Source organism: Octodon degus, unplaced genomic scaffold (assembly GCF_000260255.1).
Source record: "Octodon degus isolate 3935 unplaced genomic scaffold, OctDeg1.0 scaffold00114, whole genome shotgun sequence".
Taxonomy (NCBI): Eukaryota; Metazoa; Chordata; class Mammalia; order Rodentia; family Octodontidae; genus Octodon; species Octodon degus.
Window position 1 is genome coordinate 7,639,861 of NW_004524690.1, and position 19,328 is coordinate 7,659,188.

At 39.8% G+C, this 19,328-nt stretch overlaps 1 protein-coding gene across 3 annotated transcripts in view; it reads right to left on the reverse strand.

Annotated features, from left to right (window-relative positions):
• The window catches only part of Fat1 (FAT atypical cadherin 1), a 132,222-nt gene that overhangs the window by 7,953 nt on the left and 104,941 nt on the right, over nt 1-19,328 (reverse strand). For all 3 annotated transcript variants that reach the window (XM_023699662.1, XM_004639800.2, XM_023699661.1), the window contains exons 12-25: nt 17,170-17,323; nt 16,016-16,249; nt 14,838-15,227; nt 13,152-13,366; nt 12,798-12,935; nt 11,052-11,195; nt 10,259-10,456; nt 9,071-9,872; nt 8,828-8,959; nt 7,473-7,630; nt 5,414-5,876; nt 3,371-3,524; nt 3,120-3,230; nt 924-1,555 (exon numbers count right to left, since the gene is read on the reverse strand). In XM_023699662.1, coding sequence (XP_023555430.1) covers nt 924-1,555; nt 3,120-3,230; nt 3,371-3,524; nt 5,414-5,876; nt 7,473-7,630; nt 8,828-8,959; nt 9,071-9,872; nt 10,259-10,456; nt 11,052-11,195; nt 12,798-12,935; nt 13,152-13,366; nt 14,838-15,227; nt 16,016-16,249; nt 17,170-17,323 — 3,925 coding nt within the window. The remainder of the gene's footprint in view (nt 1-923; nt 1,556-3,119; nt 3,231-3,370; nt 3,525-5,413; nt 5,877-7,472; nt 7,631-8,827; nt 8,960-9,070; nt 9,873-10,258; nt 10,457-11,051; nt 11,196-12,797; nt 12,936-13,151; nt 13,367-14,837; nt 15,228-16,015; nt 16,250-17,169; nt 17,324-19,328) is intronic.

Consider the following 19,328-nt stretch of genomic DNA (forward strand, 5'->3'; position numbering starts at 1 on the left):
ATATATATATATTCTCTTCAATACAATTTAGACTTAAAAAGTTAAAAGCTAAATTACAAATTTGGAAAGGGCAGTTGGACCTACCAATCTGGGACCTAAATTAATGTATTTCTTTCCTTCCTTCCTTCCTTCCTTCCTTCCTTCCTTCCTTCCTTCCTTCCTTTTTTTTGGTGGAACTGGGGATTGAACTCAAGCCCAAGTGCTTATTCTACTGAGCCATCTCCCTGGCCCCTGGGACCTAAATTTCTAAGTATGAGAACAGAAGAATAAAATAATTCATTCAATTCTGAAATTTACAACAGCTATATGATTCGACTAGATTGGTCAAAGCAGTCAGAAATATACAGTTAAACAGGTGGTAAATTATTTGTTTCTGGGCAGTCAAGGAACACAATGACAAATGAAGTAATAAAAAAATTGTTTTAATCTGTCTTTTTGACTTTACTAATATTTCATTCAAGAAGCTGTAAAATGCTCAGTAGAATAACCATTTGCCTGGAAAGCACAAGGTCCTGAGTTCAATCCCCAGTACCACCCCCCCCCAAAAAAAAAGAAGCAGCAGCAGCAGCACTGATTGTACTTGGATAAGTGACTACCAATCAGTTTGATACTCAAAGAAGGAATAGAGTTACTCAGGATAAATTTCATCTTTGACCTAAACAAGTTGAATAGATTTCAGAGATTTAAATTCATGTCCCTCTCTTAAAATTAATTGCTTTTTAAAAATAACATCATAGCCAAAATGCCAAGCCAGCACTCAAGACATCCAAAAAGGTTTCCAAAGTTTAAGAATTTTGGACTTTGAGCCCATCTTTAATACAAATCCAGCATTCTTACTGGAACTGCCAGTGGCTGTGGCATAACTTATAATCTCACTATTTATCTCAGTGCGGTTTCAGTGAGATGGAAAAAGTTGTTCTTACTGTCATAGTCGAAGTCCCAGCTGGGCTTCTGGATTGAGTCGCTGTCGGAAGGAGAGTTCGAAGGTGGCGGGGGAGGCAAGTTTGGGGCAACGCTGCAGACGGCCACAGCTTTTCGGTGCCCATGCATGGCTTCCGGGTTAAAGGTGCTGAACTCGGGGTGCTCTGGTATGGCTGATCCTTCAAAGGAGTTCCGGTCAAGGTTGTTTCTAGAGTCACTAGGAATGCTTGGGGTGTAGGAAATGGGGCGGACAGGCACCTGGGGTGGGATGTCAGAGTAAAGGTTCTTATTTAGCTTTGAATCAAAATATGGTCTTTGCAAGAAAGCTGTGGTTGGACCCAAATGTTTGTCTTCAGGTTCAGCCTGGTGTTTCTTCTTCCGACTAATCATTTTGCGGCAGAGGACAAACACCACCACCAGCAAAAATATCCCTGCTATAAACACAATAATTCCTATTCCTTCCGCTAATCCGATATTCCAGGGGGTGGACACGTATTGATTGGGAGTGGCCTCCTCACAGTGTTTGCCCCGGTACTCATGGCTGCAGTTACAGTGGTAGGAGCCGTGTGTATTCTCACAAAGGGCCCCATTTCGGCAGGGGTTTCCAGCACATTCATCAACATCACTCTGACACCTGCCGAGAAGGATGAGAAAAGAGACACGTGCAGTAGCTCAGGCCAACAACAGTTCAGAAACTAAGCACTAAAATCCTCCCTTAACATGACATACCCAAACAAAGCCGAATATGAAAAAATAAGAAAATATAATGACAACAATGATTTTGTGATAATCACTAGATTCTGTGCTTTGAACGTATATGACACAAAGATATCAAACCAATATTTAACTTCTGCTTTTCTAGTATTCAACAGACCAGTAACTCAATCCATTAGGCCTGAATTGGCCAAATTTAGCCTTATAAAGTACTTCAAGGAAAACCACAGGAACATCTGCGAGCAGATCCCACTAAGAGCCATTTAATAAGACTGAGGGCAAAGCCTTATCCAAATGTACTGCTGTAGACACTTTCTAATTCTGATAGCCAAGCCATATTTTTCAGAAATTTGGGGTGCATGTTTGATAAATGGGAGGATAGATTAAGTTTCTAAGACACTGTTCTAGTTTGGGACTATGACAGCTGTGTGCAACATCTGAGAAGTTAGAAAACGCTCTATTTTCTATTTTAAAATGTTATTCCTACTGAAAACTTTCCCGAGCTCCTTACTCTTTCAAGTTGTAAGATGTCCTCTCTGCCTTTCCAAACAGGGGCAGACTGTGTACATGAGCAGATGCACCGGCCACTGCTCAAACCTTCCCTCCTCCTTTAATAAAATTCATCTCACCCTCTTTCATACTCACCTAAAATTCCAATTACTGGTATGTTTTGTCAAATAATGTAAGAATATTCATTGACTAGAATCAAGAAAGGCAATTTAACTAAGTAAGACCACATGACCGTGGCCAAATTTAGCCTTATAAAGTACTTTAAGGAAAACCACAGGAACATCTGCAAGCAGATCCCACTAAGAGCCATTTAATAAGACTGAGGGCAAAGCCTTATCTAAATGTACTGCTGTAGACACTTAGAGATAACCCATAATGAATAATTTTTTAAACTGAACTGATAAATAATCCAAATTAAAATATCTATCCAAAACTGAAATTTCACATTCACTTTTCAATGTATACAATAGGCATGTCCATAACTAACGTTTGTCACCTAGAAAAATATTAACTGTATTTCAGGATTATGGTAAGGAGTATACAAGATAATGAGAGCGCTGAAAAAGGTTTCTAGATGCTCCATAAATGTCACTTACAGCACATTATGAAAAAAGTTATTATCACTGCTTTCAAATATTGACGAGTTCAGATTCATCAATGTGTGTATGCTTTAAAAGCGCCTGCTTTTAAAAAACAGGACAAACTCACTCACTTTACAAACATTTGTTGCCTATGGGAACCCATATATTCTTTGTTTATAGACAGTGGCTCTAAAATGTAAGTCGGCTTTTGAAGTGCATCTATCTTTTTAAAATTTTCTTTTAAAGAGAAAAAAAGATAAATTTTAAAAATGCCTAAGAGGATTACCGAACTGTGAAGCAAGCAGTTTGAATTAACAAAGTTTTGTTGTGTCTTCTAATGAACATGATGCTGCAGAACAGGTATAAACATAAATCTCAGCAGAAACCATTTACCTTTCTCCTCTAAAACCTGAATCACACTGACAAACAGCACCATCCAAACTGTCAAAACATGTTCCACCATTTTTACAGGGCTCATCTTTGCAGTAGGGGCTGAGCTGGCATCTGAAAAATAACAAAAGCATGTGTGAGTCTCATGAGCCTATCACAGATAAAGCAAAACAAGAAACATTAACAAGTGAAGAATGCAAAGCCTTTTCGCATGCAGAATTACGTTTAAAAGAAGTTAAGCCACATGCACATACCTTTGACCAGTGTACAGTCCTCTGCACTGGCAAACGAAGTCTCCATTGTCTACAACACAGGTACCACCATACAGGCAGGGGTTGGAGGCACAGGGGTTGACGCTCACCTCACAGTATGTCCCTACATGTAAGGCACTGCACTTGCAGTAGTAACCTAGATTAGCAAAAGAAACAAAGTTGTATTATTCAGTGACTTGAAAGAACTAGAATGGATTCAAACTTAAGTGAAAATTTAGCTTGATACCTACGTAAACTAGTAAAATCCCCACTTTCTCTGGGTAAGGAGTTGTCCACATGGACAAGCACTCTACTACTGGAACAGGTTAAATACTCCCCATCCAACACGCCAGCACTAGTAGTCATTAGATTTTGGAGTCCTTGGACTCCAGGCTAACTGCAAAACTTCCATACTGGTTGAGCATCCTGAACCTTGAAATTTGAACTTTTGAGAGCCATATTGGTACTCTAGAAGTTTTCGATTTTGAAGCGCTTTGGATTTTGAATTTTCAGATTAGGGATACTCCTGAAACAACCAAATCACAAAGATCTGAAGTGAGATCTAGTTTTTTAGATATCATAGCTGTTTTTTTGTTTGTTTGTTTGTTTGTCCGTTTTTGGTTTTTTTTGGTATTTTAGGGAAGGGTGTGCAGGGTCTCACTACTAGATCAGACTTGCAGTGATCCGCCTATTTACAGCCTCCCAAGAGCTGGGATTACAGGCACACGCCACCACACCCAGTCTCTTCACAGCTAGTTTTAATCATAACTTATGTACAGTTATGGGCCAATCACACCACACAGGAGTGGTGAACATGTATATGAAAACATCCTTTGCATGAACATGTACACACAGTACTACTAAACATACCAATTTATTTGAAGACCATAAGTATTGGAGGATTAAATAAGAAAATGAACATGCAAAGCACTTGTCAGTTTTATAATGGAAATGATCAAATTTGTCCAATGATTACAAAGAATACCAGACTCTGCTCTGTAACACTGTGACATGTGGGTAGTATGACAGACTCCTTCTGACTCTCTGCCTTTGGGAAAGAAGCAATGTAGTATTTCCTCGGCCTCTTTAAAAAGTCAATCTTAGTTATAGGATTTTTGTCTGTTTGTTTTTGGTCAAAGGAACTGGGTGCTGGGAGTTAGGAGTCTGAGAAGTCGCTGTGCAGTGGCTGAGCTTCTTTTCTTCAGTTTTAGTGGTCATGGTAGAACATTTCAAGGAAAGCCTTTCTCAGCCTCACTTTAAGGGACCGTGAGGCCAGCCTGCTCACTGTCCTGACTTAGATATATAATTAGTATGAGCAGAATAGAAACCTATGCTGTTTTAGGTCAGATTTTCAGACGGCGACAGTGGAGACAACCAGGCCTGCTCTACTGGCTTTAATGATCAACACACCTTTCAAAGACAGAAGAAAACCAAATCTTTTGGAATTTCATTGAAATTATTATTATTTAAATTTTTGCTCTATTAATTACACTAAGCTCTATTTAGAAGGCCACATTTGTAACTGTCTTCTATCAGTACTTAGAAGCGGCCCCACAGAAGTCCAGGGTGCAGAGGCCCCAAACCTCTACACTAGGGCCATAAGACAGATATGCAAAGTAGCACGTCAGTGGGGTCTGAGGCCTTCCAGAAGATCCAACACTTCCATTTCTCACTACTGGCAAGACTCTGGCAGGCGCTCTGTGGTGAGCAACTGGGTAAATGACAATACAAGAAAGATAAGACAAACTAAGTGAAAATAACTTTAACCTCCCCCGGATTGGCATGTGCAGGGCTGGGCGTGCAAACACGTCTTGCTCAGCCCTGGAGGTGCCACTGCAGCCACTCGGCAGTCACAGGCATGGTGCTCTCCAGCCCGGCTGCTGGCAAGAACGCCAAGCCCTGCCCTGCTCCCTGTAACACACCACCACTGAGCTGTGACTGTGCCTTTTGATGCTGCTATTAATTGGTTTGTGCTGTTTGAACAAGAGCAAAAAAAAAAAAAAGTGCTGAGGAACTCAGATGTGATCCTAATACCAGGAAGCCTACCTCCAGTAGGCGACGGGTGGCAGATGCCTCCATTCTGACAAGGGTTACTTGAGCAGTCTTCTGTAGCTGCGAGTAAGCATCCAGGAGATATGTCCACCGACTCTTCAATGTGCGCATAGCTTCTTGGCTTGCTATTCAAAGGCAGCTCCTGCCCATTCAAATAAATGGAGTCCATGCAACCCCTAAAGCCATTACCGACTTGGGGGCTTCTTCCATGCCTCGCTCCTTGTTGGCGGATGTGGCCACCAAAGAACACATAGTTATCCAGGTTCAGGGTTTTCAGAGTCCCTGGTGCTGTGCCTGATGCAGTGTGGACTTGGTCGAGAACCAGCCTAGCGTAATTTCCATTCACTTCAAGAGACACGGCGTGCCACTGCCCGTCATTGACCTGAATGCTCTGAACAGAGACGATGCCAGGGCCACTCCCACAGTCAAATTTGTATTGCAGTCTTCCATTATGAATCTATAATAAAAATAAAAACTTTTGCTGTCCACATTAATCTCACAGAACCTTCAGTTAGTCTCTGACCCAAAGTCTACACAGGAGAAGAATGTCTGGCAAATGAAGTAGAAAGAGTACAGCCCTGCACTGAGTGCTACAGAGCAACGCACATCTGCCCATTGTACAAATAATAAAATGGGTCTTTTAAGGGTACTGTCAATTGCACATACAAAAAGCAATGTGGATATGACTGGTAACTAAGTGCACCCCTGCACACAAGGCACATACAAACTTATACACAAGCACATACCACGTACACAAAGCATCAGACAATATCTAAACTAAAAACCATGATTTAAAAGAAAAGTGGGAGGGGCTGTAGAGATGGCTCAATGGTCTAAAGCACCTACTTGGAACAAGCTTGGCTAAAGCACAGGGACCGCGGTTCGATCCTCCAGCACCACATGCCAGCCAGCCGCGCCCCCTGGTGGGCTGAGCTGGCCACACACACACACACACACACACACACACACACTAAATAAATGTTAAAAAAAATTTAAAAAAAAATAAATAAATAAAAGAAAAGTGGGAGCATAACTGTCACTTCTAATCTATACAGGAAAATTACAAATTCATTATAACATTGAGATGAGTTAGCTAGAGATTGAATGTTAAAAGTCACAGATACCTAAAAATATTTGTAAAAAAGTCAATCTCTATGATCATGCAGAGAAAAGAAGAGCTTCTGTGGACTAAAGCGCCTGCTTAGGCAGAGCGCAGCAACTGGGGTTCGATTCCAGTGTGCCGTGCCAGTCCTGCTCCCGGGGTGTGCGGAGAGGGCGACTGAGACTGGGCACAGTGGCGCATGACTGTAACACCAGCACTTGGGAGACTAAAAACAGGAGGATCACTGTAAGTCTTACCTACGGAGTGAGACCCTATACACTCTGTACTAATTAAAAAAAAAAAAAAAAAGTTTCTTATCCCACAATGCATAAAACTTGTGTAGTTTATCAATAAAATTATGGAAAAAATAAAAAGAAAAAAGAAAACTCTTTAAATGTGGGATTCACTGGGCTGAGGAGATAACTCAGTGGCATAAGCACCTGCCTAGCAAGCAAAGTGTCCTAAGTTCAATCCCTGGTACTGCAAAATAAATAAACAAACAAATAAATAATACATAAATAAATGTGGGATTCAGACTAAGAGATGTAGCTCAGCGGTACAAGCACTAGCCTGGTAAGCACAAGGTTCTGAGTTCAATTTCTGGTACCAAAAACAAATAAATAAAACAAACATGGATTCACTCAAATGGCTTAATCTTTTTTAAAAAAATGGACCATCAGAAAATAAATTTATAATTTTTAAAGTCTGCTACAATCTGAGGTACAGAAGTGCACAAAACAGCTAGGCACAATGGTAAATGCCTGTGATTCCTGCTTTCTGAGAGGCTGAGGCAGAAAGATCGTAGCGTGAAGCCAGCCTAGTCAACTCAGCAAGGCAGTCTGTGAAAATACAAAAAAGGGCTAGAGATAGAGCTCAGTGTGAAGGCCCCTAGATTCAATACCAGAACACAAAAAACACAAAAATGAAAACAATTCCTACATAAACACATACCTCCAAGATACTGTAATCAGTCCCTCTAGCATACATTACAATTGCATGGGCAGAATACGTTCTGAGTCTCACTGTCAATTTCATCTCTAATTTGTTTTCATTTTCCGTTAGGCGGTATTTCACAAAGCTATTTCCAGTAAATGTTATAGATGAGCTCCCTGCAAATCACAAACAGGAAAAGTTACATCAGAGCCAGATTTACGCAGATTTTTGAAGTATGCTTTCTCCCCCTTTGAGACTGATAATTTTTATGTAAGATTATATCATTACCAAATTAAATTTCTATGTGGAAATGCCCATTTGTTTCATGAGTAGCATACTGTATATGATTCTCCATTTGAAAGAGAAAAAACTATACTATCACAAATCCTAAAATAATGAAATATCTCAATAGAAAAATGGTCAATTTAGAATTATAAAACAATTTCAGAAAAAATAATTAGATGCCCTCAAAGTAGTTTGACAAACCTTCTTAAGCAAAATGTAAAACAATTCACATTCTCTAAAGCAGATGAAAATGATACAAATTTTCAAAGGTGAAAATTGTTAAGCATCATTATGTAGAATGGACTAAGTAAAACACAATTTCCAAAATGACAAAGACACTTAACAAATCAAGAGGGAGAGACTGTGATAAAGAGACTGTTTGTAGTCATAATACACAAAAGCTCAACACACTGATGATAACAAACAAGCAATCAAACAATGAAGCCAGAGGAAATGCTATTAGGTAACGAATGAAAAAGATAACTGTCACATGTAGCCAGAGAATTGAAAATAAAAATTATTGGGTGTTATTTCATGTTCTTTTGAGAGAGGAATATTTTTCTTTTAGCTGAAAACCTTAAATGCTGGCAAGAGATGGGGAATGAGACCTTCATACGTGACCAGATGAAGCAACACCTGACTCAACTTTGTAATAATAGCTTTAAAAATTTTAAATATACTTTATTTTAGATGCAGTAAGCCCTAATTTTAGACTACTGTAACAAATGAAAGTACTAGTCCATGTAAGGATAAACACATACGGATTTTTAAACAGAAACATAACAGGAAAGTGTACGCATAAGGAAAATAGTGACTAATTTGTGGCACAGGAATGCTGGAAAACATTTGTGGCCAGTACAAAAAGGTTAGGTTCAGATGTATTGGCTTGGAAAGACATCTTTAATAATACTATTAAGTTGAGGAAGCAAGAAGTTGGAACAGTGTGAGACATAGCACTCCTGAGAAGGAAAAGAAAAATGTAGACTGAATATATTTTACATCGTGTTTTGACTCTAACAAAGAAAAAATTATAAGAACACTGAAATGATGCTGTGAAACCAAACTGCGCTTGGTTGTTGACTTCTCACCTGGGCACTGACCAAGTCTGCCCCCGGGACAGACGCAGGTATACCTCTCCTCTCTGGGGTCAGAGACGCACTCCGTTCCTGCAGGGCAGGGGCTGTCTTCACATCCGTGGAAGATAGGTGGGCACTTCCCCTCTTTATGGAAAGAAAAGAGGGAGGTGGTGATTACCAGGAATTGTAAGGTAATGACCTTTCCGGTGTCGTCATCCAAGGCTGGCTGCCTTTGTCTTGCATCATGCCACTAACCTTTACAGAGACACATGGCTGCGCGATGGTGGCGCGGAGTCACGAAACTCAGTCTGGCTGTGCTGTGCGTTGACATAACATTTTCATCCAGAGATACCTTTTCATCACAGAATTTCCACGGGCAATCCACACCTGCACAGAGCTTCTGGAACACGTCCAATATCCTAACACCGATGATTTCTTCAATATCAGTCGCAGAGGAGTTAATCTTGTGCACAAGTTGTTTTGTTGAAAACTGGGTACTACTTGACTTCTCCACAAAAAGTAAGACATCCAGATGTGGGTAAGGCTCAGAGGGCTGCAGGCTCACAATCTGTATGTCATTCCTCCTCACACCCAGGATGCTCCGGAGAGCCCGCTGGAAGTTGCGCCAGTAGTCACCGACAAATTCTTCTGGAGTGAGGTTGGCGAAGCGAACAGCAATGGTGCGGTTCAGCATCTCTTGGGTTATCTGTCTGATGTGCACTGTGATGTCAGCCACTGTTGTAAACTTCCCATCTGTCACGCTGACATTCAGAAGGTACTGCCCTATGTCCAGCTTTTTGTGTGCGATCAGTTTACCCCCCGTGCTGGAAACAGAGAACAGGTTGTCCATGTGGGGATCGAGACTGTACGTTAAAGTGTCATATACATCTTGGTCCGTGGCATGAATCTTCCCAATGACCCCACCAGCATATTCTTCTCCAAAAGCAGTAATGAAAATCTCTAGTGGCAAAATTGCAGGAGGATGGATACTTTCCTCGATGACCCTGATGTCAATGTGTGTCAAAGATGACAATGGTGGTTTTCCATTATCTGCCACCTAAGAGAAAAATCACAGTTGTCTCTGCCAGTGTTTACAACTTCTTAATATACACACTGTAAAACTAAATTTACTGCTCAAATTTTTAACAATTTCCAATGCTTGATAGCTATTTCTCCACATGAGAAGCGAAGAGTACACAGATTCTTTGTAGGCCTACCGCCAGTTCAGATTAAAATTCAGCCCCTCACTGTCTATGACGAAGTAAACAAATGAGTGAGGCCCTGCAAAGTGAAATGGGACAAAAGTAAGAGTGTGGGGACTAAAGCAGAAATCATAACTGTAAAAATTATTTTCTCATGAAACATAAGCTGTTCAGACATAAAAAGATAACCACCAAGTAGTTCCATTAATCTTCCATAAAGCATAAAGTAAGATTTCAATACCTTAACATGCAGCAAGTAATGGTCCTTCACTTTTCTCTGTATGGCAGCTGAGGTCAGGAGGATGCCCTGCTGGTTCACTTCAAATGCTCTGTCATCATTTCCGCTCACAATAGAAAAGAAGAACGGTGGGCCATTGTGAGAAGAGTCCTTGTCCGTCACAACAAGCTGCAGGACACTGAAACCCACTGGTTTATTTTCCTATACAAAATTAAAAACAGAACACAATGAAAATCCCTCAACATAACAAAATCTACTGTATACGGCAACAGAACATGAGGGTTTTGTTATAATATCAAATACACAGAAAACAAAGGCTGATTGCTGATTCATTCTCCTGGAAATGAGGAAAAGGATGTACAGGAGGAAACAGCAGGCAGAGGAGGGAGGAGAGGGAACATGTGTGAGAGGAAAGGCCATGGGGGAGGAGATGGAGGCAACAGAAGGAGGAGCTGTGTGATGGAGTGTGAGTGAAGAGGGTAGAGCTGAAGAATTAGGAGGTAGAGAAGTAGAGGAAGAGTGACATCAAGAGAGGAGGACATAAATCAAGAGCAGCACAAGACATGGCTATGAAAAACCTACAGTCCTGGAACTGAAATTATCTTAACAGTCAAAAAACAAAGGAGGGAAAATAAAATTTTGGGCGTGTGTTGAACATCTTCTATATTAATGGAGACTAATCATACTTTTTCTACTTCTCTAAAAAAACTATCTTCAGAAAAGAAAGCTAGCTAAACAAACATAGGAATTTAAGAGCTCAAAAGGATTCCAAGAACCCTTTCACACACAAGCTTACCTGGATGATCACACTGTAATTACCCCTGGAGAAGGCTGGAGCGTTGTCATTGACATCAGACACATCAATGTTCACAGTTGTGGTGTTGACTCTGGGTGGACTCCCATTATCAGAAGCTTGAATTGTCAGTGTGTAACCTGAAATCTTTCCAGAGAAAAGACCAAAAGAGCATCTTCCTTCACACATACATAGCCAATGACCTGGAACCGTCATCATTTGTTGCACCCAACAGCTACAATTCGCTAACCCACAAGTGAGTATGCTGCAAGTAACACATGTTCTCAACAGAAAAGTCTCTCAAAAACTTGCTCATCAAGTATTTTCCTTAAATAACCTGCAGTGCTATTAATAGAAATAAGTAAAACAAATTACTAGGAAAAAATGTTAGCATGCTGCTCAGAATGCTGTTGCTTTAGTAATAACAGAAAACAAGCCTTCTGTGGGGAACCAAATCGTCCTCTCAGCCACACTGTCCCTCACCTTTGACAACTGACCTGCTTCTAACACCCAGGACTGACCAGGTCACACCCTGATCGATTTTACACTTGGCCTGTCCTACATTGCTTACGTTTATCTTTGTGACCTCTTCTAAAAGGAATCAAGTCGAGTGAGAATGCTTGCTCAAATAAAATTCCCAGATGAACTTCCTCTTCTAGCAAGAGTGAGGGAAGAAGCCAGGAAGCTGGCCAATGCTCCCACAAAAAAGGGCTGTGGGGGTGAATTAGCCCGGGAAACGCCTAAAACTACTACTTCCTACGTTCTCTCCCAATAAACACACATATGTAAAAAGCACTAAAATTTACTCTGCCAGCAGAACAGCAATCCTACATGTAACAGTTATGCGTCGTAAACTCTTAAGAGGATCCCTACACCGAAATGACAGGTCAGAAAATAAAACAAAGAACTTCAAAGAGTTCTCACTGCCTCTCCAAGTTCAAGTTTCACACAGATCCATTTTTCCTGAAGCTACCTTCCTCATCATCACTGTCTTCCAATGCTCGAAGCCCAGTTTTCCTTTACTTCTGCTTCATGCCTTGATCTCTGTGTGGCAGCTCCTGCTCTCCTTCCCTCCCTGTGGGTGTTCTAACCGTGACAGATAAACTGCCAATGGCCTTTCCACTCCTCCTGATCTCCCTCTATTCTAACACCCTTGGACCTACTGAAAACATAATCTTCCAAAATGTCTCCCAATATATTTGGCTCACGAGATTAAGTCATTGTGTCAGGCTTGCAGCAAGCGTGACCCTTCCATTCAGGTTATGTGGCCCTTAATTTGCCTTTCACTTATCTCTCTCTACCTCTTCGTATGATTATTCTGATAAAACTGGGTAAAGTCTCTTAAATATAGTCCATAATGGTTTCAATTCCTATGCTATATTCATAGAATATCTCACAGGGAATTTCTTCTTTTAATCTTAATGGGTATTCCAAATCTTTGTTGTCATTTAAAGCCCAGTTTAAAATTTAGCCTCTGGTTTCATTAATGTTCTCAGAATGTTAGAACACACTGTGATTTCTTCTTGAATGCAAACTTTTACCAAACTTTGCTATTAGCATAAGAAGTTATACTCTTGTGATTTTCCAATGGCAACTACTTCTCACTATTTACTTTCTTGTCCTATCTTCTGAGAAGGCTGGTTCAACCCTTTTGGACACTGCACTATGCGTAGAATGACCACAAAGCTAGCTCTTCCAGTTATCCATCTGGAAACTTGTAAATCTTCTAAATCAAAGTTTCACACATACTGTTTCCCGGTCCAGAAGTTTAGCCACTTTCACTTCTCCCTTGGCAGGATCGATTGTGAATGGACTGCCTCGATTGCCTTCTATAATAGAGTAGTGGATGAGGCTGTTTGAAGGGCCATCAGCATCATCGGCCATAACCTAGAAGACATCACACTCTTATGTAGCAGACAGCCAAAGAAGGGACTGAAGCTATTTCATGGCAGCTATTTATAACGAAGTCATTAACTAGCCTAGCAAATGACATTTTCATAGCTCTATAATATTTTCAAATAAAGCCATTATGAAAATTAGACTGATTTTACTAAAAACACTTATAAAAATCTGTAAGAAAACTATAGGGGGAGAAACACATACTGTAATGACGGACTGCTCAAGAATGGCATCTTCACTGATCACTGCTGTGTAGGTGTCTTGGCTGAAGGCTGGGGTGTTGTCATTGACATCTGTTACATTAATGCTCACGGTCGCCATGTCGCTTAACGAAGGCGTGCCTCCATCAGTGGCTTCTACGGTCAAGTAGTATTCATGGGCACTCTCATAATCCAGATTCTCAATGATAAAAATGGCCCCTGAGAGACAACTAAAATTACTCCCAGTACTTTATAATGCTACAGCTTTTTGCTACTAATATTAAAATATAACACTTTAAAAAAAATTACTTTTCACCTCGACAGTTACCTACCGATATTCCCTAGTGCCTTACCTCAACAACTATAAATCATGGTACCTTATCTTACTCTTAATTATTTTCCTGATATCCCTTATAATATTTGAATCATTTCCCTAGTCAATATTACGTATAATCCTGGTAGAAAAATAATTATATCTATCTCTTCCTAGTCACAGTTCATGACACATTTTAATAAACAAAATGTAATTTTATAAACCTCAATTCTATGCCTTTTGATTTCTTCTTTTTTCTTTTCTTTTTTTTTTTTTTTTTTTTTTTTTTTTTTTTTTTAGGGAAGGGTCTACAGGATACTCAGGGTCTCACTACTAGATCGGACTCGTAGTGAACCGCCTGTTTACACCCTGGGATTACAGGCATGCACCACCAGGCCCAGTCCCAATTGCCCTCTCAGCGCTCCCGGGGGGCAGACTGAGGGATCAAATCCCGGCCCCTGCTCCTGCCTGCAGGCACTTTAATCCACTGAGCTATTTGGCCAGCTTTTTTATTCTTTTTTAGACATGCACATCCATATTTTTTTTAAATCCTTCATTTACATTCTATCATTAAAATTCCTTTTTAATGTTCTCCTAACATTTTGCCTTGCCCGTTCATTATAGTCATCCTACTTAACAAGAATATGAGATAAAAGAACCATAAAAATAACTGTTTTATCATATGTATATTTAAAACCTTTTAAGATAGCATCATCATAGACCTAGTCTTTATCTAAAATAGTCACCTACAGTTAAACAATTAAGAATTTTTAAACTGAGACTGACAGCCGTTTCAGAACACAGTTTGGTAAGATGACATCAGTATCTATACAGCAAGAGGCAACAGTGCGTCTGAGATTACCTCGTGGGCAATCTCAATAGGATGCAAAATACTGTTACATGTAACCAGCATAATAAAAAATCAACTTAAAGAATTATCAGCTGGCCACACAGAAAATAAGATCTAAGAGGTCAGAACTACGGTTTTACTTGGAAAATTACATCTGACATGGAGGATAAAAGGAGCAACAGCACAGGGTCCTTCGCTATCAATCATTCTTATCTTTACTGTCTTGGAACACTTTACATCATCAGGGAACTATTGGAATGTGATACTCTAGTTTTCTATTTTAAGTTAATGTGTTTATAGATTACAGCGGTTATTATGGCAGAAATGTATTTTACCAAACAGAACTGGAGACTTTAATCTTCCAAGTCACTTTTATTCCGACTTTAAACAAAACCAAAAAACCCTTGAGTTCTTTTTTAGAATATCCATTCTTAATATGCGCCCTGTCAGTAGGTACATGGTGAAGTGCCAGACAAATCTAGTCCTTTAGGTAAAATAAAGGGCTTCCTCTCTATAAGGCATGTTACCTGTTTTAGAATCTATGCTGAACTTTCCATGTTCATTCCCACTTATTATTGAATAGGTGATTTCAGCATTTGCTTCGATATCCCGACTTGCCGCATACACCTGAAGAACTTCCGTTCCAATGAGAATGTCCTCAGACACTGTAGCACCATATTCGCGGTATTCAAACACAGGTGGGTTGTCATTTATATCCAGAACTGACACTACGACAGTGCCAGTGGCTGACAGCCTCCTTGGCAAACCTTGGTCTACAGCTTTCAAAGTAAGGGTATATACCGCCTGTAGCTCTCTATCCAAAGGCTTTTCTAAGTGAATAATTCCAGAGACTTCATTAATGGAGAACTGCCCATTAGCAGAGTCAATCAGAGAGTAGGAAATTTTTCGATTCAATCCTGTTAAGACACAAAGTCATGTCATATTTTATATGAAAAAGCTTAAATTTTCAAAATTGTAATATATTTTTTAGAACGGGGAATTGAGCACAAGACCTTTCACCTGGCAGGCAGGCAATAGGTGACTGAGCTGTGTCCTTGGACCCTGTGATATACTTTTTAAAAAGGTAAAATGCTATTTATTTTTTAATATGATCTAGAAAAAGCAAAGTCTTTGAATTACCAATTTACTGAGTTAAAAAAGTACAAGTGCATAGCTGACTTCTCAGGCTATTTTATGTAGATGCTTATGCTATATAGTACCTCACAGATTTTTAAAAGTGAAATCTAACTCCTGTGACAAAGAATTATTTGAAAAGTGACTGTTTTGGCAATCTTATAACTCCTCAGTACTTGAAGAATCTACCTATCATCAAAATGCTATGAATAATATATCTTCATCTTATTTTTTCCATAAAAAACTGAAAGATTTGTAAAACTGAACATACAGTATTGGTTTTTGTTATATTCCTTTGGCACTAAAATTATTTTAAGGCACTAATAGTTCAGAGACAATAACACTACAAATTAATTCACTTGATAAAAGTTACTATGCAGAATTTTATTCATCCTACAGATATCAGATAGCAGTGAGTTCTCTGGGTCTAATTTTGAGACTTCAAATATTCATCATAAATGCATCATAAAGCACACATAAGACAAAGCAGGGCACACTGGCTGCGTCGGGGTGTGCTCTAAAGCAGCTGCCCTCCAGCCGTCAGCAGCCCAAGGGCACGGGTAGAGGGTACCTGTGTCAGCGTCTGTGGCCTGCACGCGGGTCAGTGGAGTGCCGGGCTCTGTGTTTTCAAACACAGTAACGGTGTAAGGCTCAGCAGTGAACTCGGGGGCGTTGTCGTTCACATCTTCTACTGTGAGCACAACACTCGCCTGGCAGAATCTCCCACCTCCGTCTGTGGCCTTGACCAGAAGATCATAAACTGCACGCTCCTCACGATCCAGGGGGACTAGTGTTTTCAGCTCACCTAAATGTAAGCAAAAGCAATTGTACTCACTTGGAATTTAGGGTGTGAACTGTAAGTGCTGTGCCTTTCTGCCTGTTTTCTCTTAAAATTACAAACTCTTCACAGCCTCTGTCTGGAGACAGTTCATTACCGACAGATGCAGCAGCTTCAGGAGCACGGCAGAACCTGCTGGGGTGGGCTCTTGAGGGTCTCTTACCTTACAAGCAGTTCTGCATAAGTGAAGCAGCTACCTAATTTATCAAATTTATTTATTTTATTTGATTTTATATTTGCTGTACTGAGGATTGAACTCGGGAACTTAAGCGGTTATTATACTGAGCTAGCTCCCTGGCCCCTAATTTATCAAATTTAAAACTTACTTAAAAATGCACTCACAGATTTATAATTAGTTCTCCAGAGGGTAATAAAAATGTTTAATAAAAATTATTTGACCCCAATTTTAACAAAGTACAAATTAAAAGAAAAAAAACAATTCTAAGAAATCAAATATCATGGATTATTTTAATTATAAAACACTAAATTACAAATCTATAGTCATAAATCAAAAAAAAAAAAAACCATGCTATATAAATAAAACAGGCCTAGCAAAAAGTCTGAGATATATTTTACTAAGGTTACAAAAATCATCTAGAAAAAATCTTCTAAAATCTTCTAAACCTTTTGCTCTCAACATTAAATCTTTAGTTCAAGGAGGTGACTTTGTTGCTATTTTTTAAATCCTAGCCCCTAATGAGTGAGCAATTTAAAATTTACACATTAAATTGCTGCTTAAATGTTTAAAACATAATTAATTTCCTATCAGAGTAAATCTGTACAGGACAAAATGTAATTTCCAAATTTGCAAATGATCTAAAATCACCAACATACAGCATGATTTTGTTGGAATGCCCAATGAAATGTATGCCCAACTCCAGCATTACCTGTGTCTGGATTTAGTCTGAAGTTTTCGGCACCTGAACCAAATAACGTATAGGTGATTTCAGCGTTGGATCGGATGTCTGCATCCGTAGCAGAGACCTGCATAATCAGTTTCCCAGGAAGCACGTCTTCAGGAATGCTATCTGAGTACAGAGTCTAAGAAGATTTTAAACCACATTGTTAACAATAAAAACATTAAAAGTCAACAGTAACTGTTGAGGAAATAACATTCTATTTTCACCACAGAAAATATATCTATATATATTAGAAAACTGAAATTAAATTCAAAGAGCTCGACCAACCGTTTCTCACAAAACACATCTACACCACAAGGGAGCCATCTACGTTAAATGCTGTGCTCCTCCACAAGAGCCTGGTGGTCACCAGCACAGTCCTAGATACTCTGTTAAGCCAGTTTTATGTTTAGTTTAAATTCTTGTAAGAAAATGTCAATAGTATTTACATTTACCTAAAAATTAGAAACTATATGATTGTTGTATATGTCGAACTATAGGAATTTCTTCCTATAGTGCACCTGTTTGTATCACATGACCCAATAATTACACTGGAGAGAAGGGAATCTTCCTGTCATAGGAGAAAACAAAAATTTCTCCAAGGCCACAGGGGGACAGGCAAAGCTCTGGCCCCCCTAATGTCCTAACCCTTTCTTCACATTTGCACTAAACTTTACAATGTGCCTATCATTAAGGAATCCATCCCATAAATGGAAACAAGAGAAACAGTCTAAGACAGCTGTACTTAACTTTCTTAATATGAGCTCTCAATTACAGGGGAGATATTTTGTAACTCATCAAACAGTATATTTTATAACACTCTAATTCATATGGTCTTGTCTCTGATTTTATTTCCAAAGATGATATGGTTATATGAGGGCGGATCAAAATGCAGTGATGCTTAAATTTTTAAAAAACGTTGTAACACATTGCCATTAATTCTCCTCAAAGCACTAGCCCCAAAGCTTTGAATACACCCATCTCTTTGTTCGTGCCACTTCAAGTTTTCTAGAATCCTTTCCAAGAGTGTCTGTATGAAGTGTAAACAAAAATATGGTAAATTCAATATAATGGAAAGACAGATGCAAAAAACCAATGTGCTTTGTCCTTCCCACTCAATTCATCAGATATAGCACCATGAAACTTCCTTGAAGTCAAAATCATCATGATGGGTAAGCATTTTGAAAAAGTTTAGAGCAGCCATGCAACCACAATAGTGTAACTAAAATCATTAAAAGGACTTCTGGAACTGCTTCTGAGAATCAAGAACCCATGGGCTAAACATATTCAAAGTGAGGGGGGATTCTGAGGGGGATTCATGATGATAGGTCTTGTATTGCAGTACTTTTTTTTTTGCCACTCATGTCTTACACATTCAAGTGACAGCAGAGTGCTAGAAAGCAAGCATGTATACTTTGCTTCTCAAAAAAGGAAGTAACATACACAGCCCAACCCTGCCAAGCACTGTCACCAAAAAGTGTCCTTACTGACTGGAATGAACTCCTGCTTCCCCTCAGGACCAGACGTTACGTGCCCTGAGAATGGGGCCGGCGCTCTCCATGCTGGCAGCGTTCTGACTGCACTGTGCACCGCACACATGCTCCCGCCCTACCAGCCTCAGCCTGCTGCTACCAGACGCGCTCCTCATCTTCCTCTACTCTGTCCTCTTCACTGGCCAAACCTTTAACACACACTTCGTTGCTTGTAGCAGGCAGCCCACATTACGACCTTAAGCCCACCGTCTGCAAGTTAGGGACAGTATTCAAAAGGCCCGCATCACAACCTGACCATCTGCTTTAGCTATGCCACCTCTGCTTGGCACCCTGCCACTTAGGATGTCTGCTTGTCATCCGCAGCAGCGCTGCAACGGTACCTTTTTCTTCCTCCCACCCTGCTTCCTCTGTCCTTTGGAAATATCTGTCTTTATTTTTCCCCTTTTTTGTTGTTATCCTTTTCACAAATGAATTCACCATCAGCTACCTGCAGGAACTGCTGAGTTCACATCTTTCCCTGAGATCCCTTCCATGGTCTCACCATCTCACACATCAACCGAAAGCATCATTTTCTTCCAGGCCACAGATTGTGTGTGCTTCCTCTATAACCAACTCCCACTCCAGGTTATCTCTGTCACTGCTTTGATTGTTCTC